This window comes from Lissotriton helveticus, chromosome 1_1, assembly GCF_964261635.1.
Source record: "Lissotriton helveticus chromosome 1_1, aLisHel1.1, whole genome shotgun sequence".
Lineage (NCBI taxonomy): Eukaryota > Metazoa > Chordata > Amphibia > Caudata > Salamandridae > Lissotriton > Lissotriton helveticus.
Window position 1 is genome coordinate 2,091,568,594 of NC_136057.1, and position 13,245 is coordinate 2,091,581,838.

General features: G+C 41.9%; 1 protein-coding gene across 1 annotated transcript in view; it reads left to right on the top strand.

The window, feature by feature from the left end:
• The window catches only part of LOC144756196 (vitellogenin-A2-like), a 73,764-nt gene that overhangs the window by 33,789 nt on the left and 26,730 nt on the right, over positions 1–13,245 (top strand). Inside the window, exons 20-29 of the mRNA XM_078645805.1 lie at positions 300–447; positions 1,068–1,293; positions 1,420–1,599; positions 1,981–2,504; positions 5,828–5,878; positions 6,572–6,676; positions 7,098–7,310; positions 7,426–7,568; positions 12,881–13,019; positions 13,108–13,243. Of these exons, the coding sequence (XP_078501931.1) occupies positions 300–447; positions 1,068–1,293; positions 1,420–1,599; positions 1,981–2,504; positions 5,828–5,878; positions 6,572–6,676; positions 7,098–7,310; positions 7,426–7,568; positions 12,881–13,019; positions 13,108–13,243 (1,865 nt within the window). The remainder of the gene's footprint in view (positions 1–299; positions 448–1,067; positions 1,294–1,419; positions 1,600–1,980; positions 2,505–5,827; positions 5,879–6,571; positions 6,677–7,097; positions 7,311–7,425; positions 7,569–12,880; positions 13,020–13,107; positions 13,244–13,245) is intronic.

A 13,245-nucleotide genomic window follows, 5' to 3' on the forward strand; every position in this document is an offset into this window, starting at 1 on the left:
ATCTGCACAAAAACAATCCTGCCGACATCACAGGCACCATTGCACCATGGTGCGAGGGTGCCTGCATTGACACTAGGCTTCAGAAATGGCACCAGCACAGGGGGAAAGGACAGATTTGCAGCGTATTGGCAATTTCACTTTGACGTAGGGCAGCACAGGAAGGTGACTTACTGCGCTGCCCTATGCCAAAAACCCATTAATATGCCCCTAAATGCACAATGTAAACCTCACCTCTGAACCTTCGTGTGCAGCCCCAGTCCATTCGACAGATTCACAGTATTTCTTCTTTGTGTCACCAGAGCTCAGGTGTTTGCTGTTACAAGGAATGTAGAAGACCTGGATACAGCCAAGAGAACCCCATTACTGACACAAGGAGCTGTGCCAAACATTCTTAAGAAACATTTTGAGACAACAGGAAGGTCGTCAGCGGAAGCTGCCAGTATGATGGTAATATGGGCTTTTACAACTTCAACTTGTACTGATCCTATTTGAAAAGGGAATAAATAGGCATATTCAATAACTTTAATTTAATTCTGTTTAAAGTTCAAATGTTTAATACAGCAAGGTTTCAAACTTAATGTTAATTTTTAATCAAATACTTAGATGTCAGATCAGGACAAAGCAGAATAATTTGTGACCAGATGTTGAAATTATTTAGAAATATATTTGGCTAAAAACCTAAACTTGAACTAATTTAATGAACTGATTGGAATTTAAAAAAAACGAAAGTCAAAGAATAATAGGAAAATTAGTTCCAAAAAAGGCATTGTATTCCTTTTCTCTTCATCTTCACAAAATATGGTCTGCATCTAAAAGAGTTCTTATTAACTACCTGTGCAAGACCGAGAGCAACAGATAGCCACAAAATCGCAAAGACAGACTGATACAATGACCACTAGCTAGACAGATGTACAGGAAGACAGGCAAACATAGAAATAAACAAATTAACCATTATTACCTACACAGTAACACAAAGAACAGACCTGGCAAGAAAATCACAATATGCACTACATGTACAAACACTAAAACACATTTATGAATAATCATTTTTTCTATGTTTAAATCAGGAAGTATCGTCTGAACTTTTGTCCAAGAGGTATGCCTACTCCGCAGAAGATAGAGATCACCACTCTGCTGCCAGAAGTACTAATGCATATCAGGCTTGTGTGAAGGCTAAAACCTTTGGTTTCCAAGTCTGCCTCGAGTACAAATCACAAAATGCTGCTTTTCTCAAAAATTCACCTCTGTACAAATTAATTGGAGAGAATGAAGCCAAGCTTGTCATAAAACCAGGTACACCTATTACAACATTTGATCCTTTTCTTTTTTGTGTTCAGGTACAAAATGTTGAACATAATTGATACCTGAAGATGTATTAAAGATAGCATGCAATAATTCAATTCCCCTGCTTGATTACAGCTCATACAGATGCAGCTATTGAGAAACTGATGCTAGAGGTCCAGGCAGGGCCAAAAGCAGCCTCAAAAATAATCACCATGGTAACTGTGGAGGAGACCGAAGGTGAAGAGCTTGAAGACTCCGTGGTTCAAATGAAGCTGAAGAAGATTCTGGGAATTGATGAAGAACATACGGTAACTGGCAACATACTATCCTAGCCCTCTCAAGAAATTGTTCTTCGTAATGTCATTTACATGATTTGCTTTTCTGATAAAGTTCACAATTATTCTTCTGAGGAATGTTTTGCAAATATTGGACAAAGATGTTTACATAATTTTCTGTTTTAAATTTGACTTTACTTACTGTGTGTATATCTGTTATACTACTTATATAATAATCATAAGAACATCATTTGAATTGGCGGTCCATGGTGCATTGTGCAAAATTACTTTGGTCACACCAAACACCTTCTGGCATTATGTAACTGTGCAAGAGAGTATTGTTGGATAAACACTGATGATATTTTGCAGAGCAAATACAAGACCTTACATTCATATTTGATTCTGTTTGCAGGTTAAAAAGGAAGCTTGCTTAAAAAAAATAAGAAAAATCAGAGGAAAGGCAAACATTCTAAGGAGCTTGCTCCAAATGTTGCTGAGGTTGCAACACCTGGAAAGAAAAAGAGTTTATCTAGTTCATCTAGCTCTTCTTCTTCCTCTTCCTCCTCATCATCATCATCCTCATCTAGCAGCCTCTCAAGCAGCAGCCAGCAACAAGACAGCAGAAATGCTAGAAAAAACAAAGGTCGAAGCAGTAGTAGTAGCAGCAGCAGCAGCAGCAGCAGCAGCAGCAGTAGCAGCAGCAACAGTAAGAGCAGAAACAAAAAGAGGCCAAACAGCAGCAGCAGTAGCAGCAGTAGCAGCAGCAGTAGTAGTAGTAGTAGCAGCAGCAGCAGTAGCAGCAGCAGAAGAAAAAGTAACAGGCACCATCAAACTTCTCACCATGGAAGCCAACAACAGCATCAACATAATCGCAGGAATCGATGGAGCATTAGCAGTGCAAGCAGCAGCAGCAGCAGCAGTAGCAACGAGTCCCAAAGGAAACGGGTAATGTACTGATTTCATTGTGATATGAATGATATATATGATATAATTTTGACAAGGTGTATTAATGTAGTTAATTTAGTAATCTTCAAAGATGAGTCGACTTATATGCAGCTGAGCTAACTGCATGCACTGTCCCGGTGGGGTCAATCCAAAATAAACACCCAACGAGGGCCAGCATTTGCTAAGATAGTGCCCTGGGCATGAACATCCCCGCACCTCCACCAGCTCACCTAAATCACTGATAGCTTAGATGCCTCATGCAGATAATAGTTTTGGTGATGTCTGCCAGCAGGGTGCAAAGGGATGACAAGGAAGGGGCCAAAGGGTGCTAAAACATCGCCTGCTGTATGATAACGTATGACTAAATCTACTTTACACTGGCAAATCAGACAGAAACGAACAAGCAGGGACAAGGACATAGCTGGAGCATGACCTTATTGCACAAAGCTCCATGCACCCCTCAGAAAATTGCCCCGCGGGGCCCAGTTCCCCCATGCTAAAGGCCATCCCCGCACCCAACTCATGTATTCATAGAGTAGTATATCCGGAGCAAAACTAGTTCACTTATCGGGTTAGAGCAGAGCACAAAGACTACACTGCATCATCATTCTTCATATAGTTGATTCAATTTGATTTCTAGGCGTGCAAGACTTGTGAGTTAGAGATGTGCATTGTGATAATATATTCCTAGCTCTCGCTCGAGTCCACTTTATTCAAACCAAACCCTACAAATCTGAGCATATTTCCTCAGGCAGTCATACACCGCGTTCTCAGACATAATTCAGCAGTTCACGCTTCTGCTACAGTGATGGTTTTAGGGTGACCACATAATATTTGTGTAGTTGCTTTATGTACTACAATAATCTTTTTCTGATACAATCTTTTTTGTACGAGTGACATAAGTTATATCCCAAAAGTAAAGTAAGTGCTTTTAGATCCAGAGGGAGTCTGAATGCTGCTTTCAGTTTCACACTCACCCTTCTCCAATATATCTATATGATTGGGCAGCTCAATAGCATGTGTATGAAGGCGCCTCCTGACCAGCATCCTCTCAGGTGATGAGCAGTGGATGACCTGCAATTCTTTCTTTTTACCTGAAGCCTCATGTAGTATACTCAGTGGAGAATCTTCAATTGCATTATTCGAAAACCTGACCTCAGTAATACTTTGCTTGGGTACATCACTGGCTCCTCCCACAAGCTCTCATTAGCGCTGCCTATGCCTTGTTCCCTCCTCTACTTCATGTTCCTTAGATCCGTCTGTGTGTTCATCCTCAGGGTGACATACGTGCATGATTTGACCCCCTTTCCATCCTGCTTTCAAACAGTCTCTGTGTTCCAGGGGTGATTCCAGCTGATTTCATTACTGATACTCTATACTGGCTTCAGGAGTGTATTTAATCTTGCAATAGCAAACCACGTTTTGAACAGCCATACCTTAGCAGTAATGCACATCAAACAAAATCATTGTATTTCGTAAATATGTTTATAAGATATTATGACTTTTGTAGCTAGGGACCCCATTAGGGTATTGGTAAAAACGCTCAATACCAAATGTATTATTCGTTGCAACAGGTGTGTAAATACAGCGTAGACTTACATAACCTAGCCAATTTAAGATATGCAGCAGAACAGGTATAGCTAACACTTGTTATTTAATGCACACTTTATCTTTCCTTTTCATACATCCCTCCAAAATTGTTAACCCACTGGCCCTTTGAAATAAACGTAGATGGCAAAAAAACTTACTGAAATCTCATTACTCCTGATATATTTTGCAAGCCAAATGGTATTTATTCTGGAAAATTGGATGTAAAAATACATATGAAATCAGACAAAAGAAACTCCTTTAAGCCTTTTAGAAGAACTAAAAACGGCTTCAACAGAAGTTGTCAAGTTCAAATGAATTAATAAAACCTGCCGCTCACTCTACTTGGTTCCTTCATCACCTCTAATACAGAAGATCATGGCATCCTACCTGAAGAATGAAATGGCGGATGTGCACTATTTAGGATGCAGCTAGCAGGAAAGTTGAATATTAAAAATTAATTAAGTGCATTTGATTTTATGTGAAATACATTTGGGAAATGTGGAATAATAATGGCATTTACATTTTAAATAAAAGTTTAATTTTAATGCGATTGAGAAAGCGTGGACCTAGCTAAAATGAAATGAAGCGCTGTACAGGAGACAAGTTACAATATAAGTTGGTAAGAAGAAATACAACTTTCTGGGAGGGGAAGGATGGTGATGGAGTCAAAGTGAATAGGTGTAGAAAGCTAATAGTAAGATGACTGGTAAGCACGAGAGATGGGGGACTGATGAAGTGGGGGCATCTTACATTAAATGGCAGTGGGGGTAGTGAAGTGATGGAGTGCTGCTTGAAGAGAGGATTCTTCAGCTCCTTCTAGAACTGGAGCAGTAATCTGACCTGCTGTATTTGATTTGGTGTTTTGATCCAACCTATTGACGCGCAGTAGGTGTCGGTCTGCCATCCCTTCTTTTTCGTCTTGCTGTTCTACATTTGTAGCCTGGAGACTGTTCTCTTGCATGTTGTTTGTGTTTTGTTAGAGGTTCTCTTATTGGTTGCAAATGTGTGGAAGGATGTTGGTATTGACAGGGATGTATGACGTTACAACGCACACTTTTACAACGCATACCTTTACTACGCATTTTCACAACGCAACATCCATTACAACGCATTCCATTACGACGCATGCCATTACAACGAAATTTTAAGAACTACAATTACAACGCATTCCATCACAACGCATAATACCTTTACAACGCATACCATTACAACGCATAGCCTTACATTGCATGTTTGGTAAGTGTTGGATAGTGTAGGGGTTAAAATTACTATTCTAACTCCAGAGAGTGCAACAGTAGGGTAAGTGTTGGATAGTGTAGGGATAAAAGTTACTATTCAAACTCCAGGGGGTGCAACAGTAGGGTAAGTGTTGGATGGTAATGTTATGAGTTGTAATGGTATGCGTTGTAATGACTGCGTTGTAATGACATGTGTTGTAGTGGTATGCGTTGTAGTGTTATGCATTGTAATGGTTGCGTTGTAATGGCATGCGTTGTAATGGATGTTGCGTTGTAAAAGTTTAGTTGTAATGGCAGTGCATTGTAAAAGTTGCGTTGTAAAAGTTGTTTCACATTGACAGTCTTGTAAATGATGCAGCTGGTGTTGAATATGATGCATCCGCTGTGATAATCATGTGTTTTGTTGTTTGTGCAACATTAATTGCATGTTTATAGAAAGGACCAGCGCTTCATTGTTCTCACCAAACATGTCTGTTCTCATTTTTTCTCCTGCAGACGAACCCTGACATTTATGACCTACGTTTCACCCCAGCATACAAAAGCTCTGTAAGTGGTATTCAAAATAATCTGGAGTTAATATTTGTGATACTTTCTGTTGATTTGCTTGATTTATGTGTTAGGAGCAATAATCCTTCTTTAATGTTACCACCACGTTGCATATGTCATCAAAAACCTGAATGTGGGGCTTTCATGTGTGCAATTATGCTATTTCTCTTAATTGAGCTATAAGAGGTACCGGTCACAAAATCCGGACACACTAATTATTACTTAAACACATTAAAAGATTAAGTACCTTTTACAGGTCACAGTGTTTTGATATACTTTGGGAGTTTAGCGATAACTTTGTAGATAGAAATTAAAGAATGTTTAAATCTTGAAGGCACTTGTAGTTCCTTTACTTTGCTTGGCTCAGTTCATCCAATAGCAATATTCATGCTTTAGCTGCTGCTTGTATGTGGAAGGAAGACCTTCGAACACATCCATTGCTGCCATACCTCAATCCAAGATATCTTTAGCAGGAGGACAGAAAGATCAGCAAAATAATGTTTGATAGAAATACAGAAATACTTGACCATCGAGCTCACTCGTGAGGGTTTATTTAGTCCTGATATCTCTAAGGATCAGTCAGGCCTGCAAATATTTTTTAAAGTTGACTTTTAAAAGTTATTGCCATAACTATCATTTATGTAAACTGCATTTAAATTGTGCATTTTTATAAACTATTTTGCATTAATCCAGAATCCTAGGAAGAGAGCCTCAGGACACAGAGCTTCTTCCCTGTCCAGCTCCAGCTCTTCAAGCAGCAGCAGTAGCAGCGCCTCCAATGCCAGAAGATCTCAGAGGGTAGGTGCCGCATGAAAATAGAGCAGTATTACATTATCCCCTCATGTCGGACATCTTGGGAGGGCTCCTTTTCAGATTCTGCAAATTAACAACTTACGTTAAGCCAACACTGAGAAAGTGGATATGGAACGCTGGCCACCTTGGGGGAGGGGTGGATCACGAAATCAGGACACTGGGTGCCATCCAAACTGTAAAAACCCTGTATTTCAAGGCAATGCCCACATTTATAGAAGCAATGCAAGATGATTAAACATATCTAAAACACACCACTTTGATCTGCTGAGATCATCAAATTAGGGAATTCTCCACCACTCTATCACTGAAAAGTAAATTTTTAAGTATAAGCTGATGATAGAACTGATGCATTGTTTTCAGGTCCTCATTTTAATAGCTATTTTCCACTTTTGTCACATGCCTCTAGCCTGCATTTATGGGAGACAACAAGCCCCCAGTGCTGGCAGTTACTGCTCAAGCGGTGAGAAATGACAACAAGAAACAAGGATACCAGGTGATCGTGTACGCTGACTACCACGCCTCCAAGCCCCAGATCCAGGCCTATGCTGTGGAAATCGCCGCCTCCAGTAGATGGCGTGCTTGTGCAAATGCAATTGTTGTCAACTCTCATGAAGCACAGGTGAGGCAGCTGTATATAGAAGGGGTTGGGGAGCAGTAGATATAGGGAAGGGTAACATGGTCTCTGTATTTAATACTTCGTATTTAATAGATGCCCTTTCTTACATTATGATTAGGCCTATCTAAAATGGGGTCAGAATTGCCAAGACTACAAAATAGCTGCAAAGGCTCAATCTGGTCACTTTGGCAGCCAACCGGGCTTGAGGCTGAAGGTGGAGTGGCCAAGAATACCATCAAAACTGAAATCTGCTGGAAAATGGTAATATTTCTACATTTTGTAGCAATTTACTAATGGTATATATCCTTGAAAAGCAAGAAAGCTATATTCTTGGTTAGGCACTGACAGGTGATTTCCCTTGTGACTTACACATTAGAACTATAGAATGTCTCAATTTAATCTGTAGTTTGTATAGTGTGAAGCAGGATGTTAGGTCTCAGGAATACAGAAAATAAAACAGGGGATTCAAAATGTTATTTGTTGCAATACTGCAGAAACGACATCTTCTTAAAATCAACAAAGTTTACATCATATTCAGCCACAAAGTTTCCAATGTACCCAAAGTACAACACAAATACACCAATATGCCTAGCTGTGTGGGTTCCTCTGCTAAGACGAAGGAGCGTCACCCTACTGCTTTCAGCAGTGCAAAAAATGAAAATTAAAATGAGATCAAAATGCTGTTGTTCTTATTTTATTTTTCCGTGCTAAGGCAGTTTTGCAGGGCTGGACAGGGCTAGGCTGCTCATCTCACAGGGGATTAGTAGTGAACACCTAAGTGCGCATGAAGGTTCGGCCGGCCGTCTCGGGGCGACCAAATCATCATGTGCACTTTACATGTTCTGCACCCAGGAGAAAATGCACAGGCACTTAGTCCCTGTCTGAGTGCCTAACAACAGCACTCAGATCAATCACAACTCTAATATTAGCAGTGTTATGATTGGCTGGGGAAGCCTGTGTGCTTCCTGCTTCCGTTCCAGGCTCATCGGAAGGGAAGCAGAGGAGAGAAGCCGCCGGCCGAAAAGGTACGTTATTTTTCCTTTTCTTCCTGCAAGGTTTCCACTGGTAGAACCTCAGTTGGCTCTTCTGCAGGAAGCCCATGAATGGTGGTCCTTCGATCATGAAATCACAGGGTCAACATGGCCAGTCTCCCCAAGCTAGTCAGGTCTGTACGATTGTCACTCGTATTCCCCACTGGGACCACCCTATGTGCTGACGTGAGGTAATTGTGGCCCTGGTTCGGAAAATTGGATAGTGGTCCACACACTCAGTGAAAAATCGCACTACAAGTCAGAGGCATTGTTATTTTGTTGTTGAGGACCAAAGTTCAACTTTGGGAGTTTATTCTTGTAGAAAAAACTACTTTGTCTGGCAGGCATAACAAACATAGCACCTTCTCATCAAATATTCAGTGCCTTTAATGATGCCTCGGCATCAGCGCCTTCATTGAAAGCACAGAAATCCGTGCCTGGCAAATAGCGATTGCTGCATCTGCTGGGGTGTCCTCTGCTAGGAGTGTGAAAGCCAGAGACTCTGCTGAACTGGCGGGCTGGCAGGGCACATCCTACACTCTAAAGTAGAGTTCTTCAAACTGTGGGGCGCCCCCCCTGGGGGAGCGTGACACCATCCTAGGGGGGGCGCGCACTCCACTAATTTTAACTTAGTTCCCTGTCTCAAGTCAAGGGAGGAGGGAGTGGAAATCGATGGGGCACAAAGTGCCCATGCTTTTATTATGTTCACCCTCTCTGGAGGGGGTTAATTCCTTCAGCTGCAATGAGGAGTCGGGAAATATCCTCTGCTTAAACCGAAGGTAAACAAACAGACAGTCCTGTCCTTTCGCATTCAATATTATAGTAGAGGAGATTCCTAGCCACGCACTGCAGCTGAAATGCCTGTCTTTTTGTTTGCTTTCAGTTTAAGCAGTGGAGACATCCTGCCTCTCAATGCAGCTGAAGCATTTCAGCTCTATGAATTAACCCCCTCCTGGGAGCTTTAGCGCTTCCCAGAAAGGAGACAAAGTTTCATTTAAAACTACATGGGCAGGCACGCAAAATGCCAGACAGCCATGTGTTCTTTTAAACAGACTGCCAATTGCTTGTTTATAAATAAAGAAGCATGTTCCCTTTTATTATACGTCATAGATTATTCAGGCAGCCCTAGAACACAAGTAAAAGCTATTTCAATGTATATTTGCTGTTCAAAGTATTCATGGACAAGTACTAACAAAACAGCTTTAGGTGACTGCTTATTTTTGTACCACTTGGGACATCAAAATAATGAGCTGGCAACCCTAATCACAAGACTGGGAGTTTGTTGCAGGATCACCACATTATTTAATTCCTCCACCCTGATCTCTGGTTACTGCCATATTAGCAATAGTTTAACACATTTGAAACCCTACTCTGCCCTAAATAACATTCTGAGTTACTTCAAGTGTCTGGGAATGCATCTTGCATTCTGACAACTCGCCCTTCACTTTCACGCTCACCCTGCACTCACACTGATCCCCATGCATTCACACCATGCACCTACTTACCCTGCACTCACAGTGATCACTCTAGTCTCACAATGCACATGCACTGTTCACCCTGTATCTCACCCTGCAATCACACGAGCACACTACTCAACCTGCGCTCAAGTGACACTTTACTCAGCTGTCCCCTTCACTGCTCAATCTGCAATCTCACTCAAATAAGCCCATCACTAACCATGCATTAATTCGTCCCACTCTGCGCTTATATCTGCACCCAAATTCATATGGTCACCTCGCTCACCCTGCCGTCACTCCTCTTACCCTACTCGCAAACTGTCGCATGGCTCACTCTGCACTCACTTGGGCACTCCTGCCACCCACACAGCACAGAGGGTTAATGTGCCTGCTCAATACAGATTATAGAACTGAGTGTGAGTAAACAATGAGAATCGCTATAACAAAATAAAGAGAGAAGTGGTGCATCGTTGGTGAGTAGTAGTGAGGGAATTAATGGAGAAGGAGGAAATGTGGGAAGGGGCACCAAAAAAGACTGTTGCACTGTGTGCAACAAGTGCTTGGTCCAGCCCTGGCTGGGAGTGTTAGCCCCCACCCGAAGTTCGGGTCTAGTTGCGCCCCTGTACATGAGTATGGACATGTCGTGCCCCATCAAGGTTTTCGGCCTGAATTACAAATGCACTGCAATCCAGCCTTCCAGGGGGCCCCTCGATAAAGGGGGCCCCTTGATAAAGAAAGCTCTGTTTTTGCCCTGATGGCCTGGAATAATTCCTAAACAGATTCTTGTAAATACCGTTTTTTTCATTTCTTTTTAATGTGATTGATGTAAGGAGTCTATTACTATTTGCAGAGAAATGTGTTTGTTTGAAGCAACCACAAAAAAGTTTATTTTAGATCCAACCAAGCGGGTCCTCACATATGATAAATTGGAGGATATCACAGATAGTATTCGCTGTAAAATTAGTGGGCTGCTGCTTTGTTACAACAGTGAAAACACACATTACTATCTATGCATATCAGATGTAAACGCTTTTAGAATTTCAACCATAGTGCCTGTGCACCGTTAGTAGCCTGGCTAAAGAGGGTATGGCAGAGCTGAAAGTAAATCATTTAGACTCAAAGTTGTACGGAACAGGGGCCCCCAAAATAGTTTTGGACCAGGGCACCCAAAATCCTTAACATGTCCCTGCCACCACAAAGTCTGTCAGACAACATTGCTCTGAAGTAAAATAGACATCATCATTCATTTATTATTAGTTCTATTTTTTTAAACATAAGCCTGATGTGCCCTTTACCCCAACTGCTTCAGGCAAGCAACTTATCATACTACTAAGGAATTCTCAATTAGGTGTTCGTTCAACGCCCTCTCTGTGGACTTTCAACTTTGTCTTCGGGTCCATAACAGGTTGTGGGCAATTATGCCATTATAATGCTGCCTAAAACGGTTGTTAAGGATTTATTGAGAAGATTTGTTTCTCCCGTACCAGCTCTGAGCTAGGGAGTGCTCGAAAAATCTGACAACACTGTCTCCCTTACAGACCCTGTTTTGGCTGAAAATGTCTGTAAAATGTTCAGCTTTGAGAGAAACTGCTATCAAAATTATCTTGCCTTTCAGCTCGTCCTATTTATGTGAGATTGGGTTATCAGCACTTGCGGTATTAAAGACTAGGGGGCAGATTTACAAGCGCCCTGCACCACCTGTACGTTACTTTTAATGACGTACTGGTGGCGCAGGGGGCTCCTCCATATTTACAAGGACGAGAAAAGCCACCCTGCGTGACTTTTCCTTCTCTTGTAAATACGGCCCCTTCACATGCAGCACTTTGTGTTGAAAGGTTGTTCCATGGGTATTGCTGTGGGTGTTCCCACTCAACACCCATGGAACAAGACACATCTCCAGATTTACGAGGAATCTGGCAATGCGTCTGAATGCTACGCCACCCTAGAGGTGGCTTAGCGAGGCGCAACGACAAGAAATGTTTTCATTTTTCCTTGTTTTCCCTCTTTCATGCGTGCTGCATTCTACAGCATGCATTGAAAGAGGGAAATGCCTGCAGTGATTGTTTATGTGCAGGAAGGTGCCCCTTCCTGCACAAAAATAATCTCCCCACGACGCAGGCATCCTTTCTCCATGGTGCAAGGATGCCTACGCCAGCGCAAGGCTGCAGTTTGTGCGCCAGCGCAGAGGGAAGCACAGATATGCATCATATTTTTGTAAATATGTTTCATCCCTGTGCTTCGGAAGTGCTGCAGCGTGGCGCAGCCAAAGGGCTTGCGGTGCCACGCTGTGACACTTCCTTGTAAATCTGCCCCTGGATGTGGAGCACAACTGAGGGTGGCAGTAGCAAAAATCCATCCACAGATTGACTGTCTGTGGAGAAAAACAGGCACACCCGTCACATTTATGTTGGTGGTGTAATCAATCAATTTCATGTGTAAAACAAAGCATCCTAGTAAAAACAATTTGCGCTCATTTTATCTAGGAAAATGGTGGTTTGAGCTATGTAATAATCTGTCATTTCAGCATACCCACTCACAACCCTGCATTTAACTAAACACTCTTATTATGTTGAACATTATATGCTGGATATGGCCCAGGATATGCTCGCTGCGGTCAATTATGTAGTGTACCAGATTCCAGAAATTTCTGTCAGGTGTTGGGGGGGTCCAACAGCTAAAAAAATTGAGCTGGGGGCTCAACCTACAAATGTTTGAAGACCTTTGCTCTAAAGGAATACCCTGGAATGATCTAACTTAACAGTGATGGCACTGGAGACGTTCGTTTGCAACGTCCAAAGGCTGATGAAGTGATTGCCAATGGCTATATTTGCACAAAACACAAACTCCAATTGAAGGAAAGACTCCAAGTTGAAATATGCAGACTGCAAAATCTCGAACTACCATAACTGACTCCCTACAAATATTGCAATAGGTTTTGTGTTTCTAAACCAAGCCAAAGTCACCCATTAAAAGCCTGAATATCTACTTAAAATTCCCATAGAATGCTGAGCACTATATTATGGAAACACCTAATTTCATGTTTCTCCTAAAAGAGTCAGATATTGCTGTTGTTTCAATTATGCAGGGCTGCACAGTTTGTCCCAGGAGCTGCACTTATGGCTGGTTTCTCTGAAAAGTTGCAGAAAAATCCTTCTAAGAAAGCAACAGTTGTCCTCTCACTAAGCTCGCCAAGATCCATTGATGCGGTTATGCAGGTTCCAAGGGTAAATATTATAGTTACTGACAGTAAAAATGTTCTATGTAAAGGGTGGATCCGTCAGGATGTAATGTGTTTCTCTGAAATCTTTGCAGCTCACACTTTATTACAGATCCATTCAGCTTCCAATTGCAATCCCTGCTGCTCACCCTACACAGATCTCAGCCCTTCAGTCCCCCAGCTGGAATATTTTTACTGAAGCCCCTGACTACCTGCTGGACAACCTTAAAGGT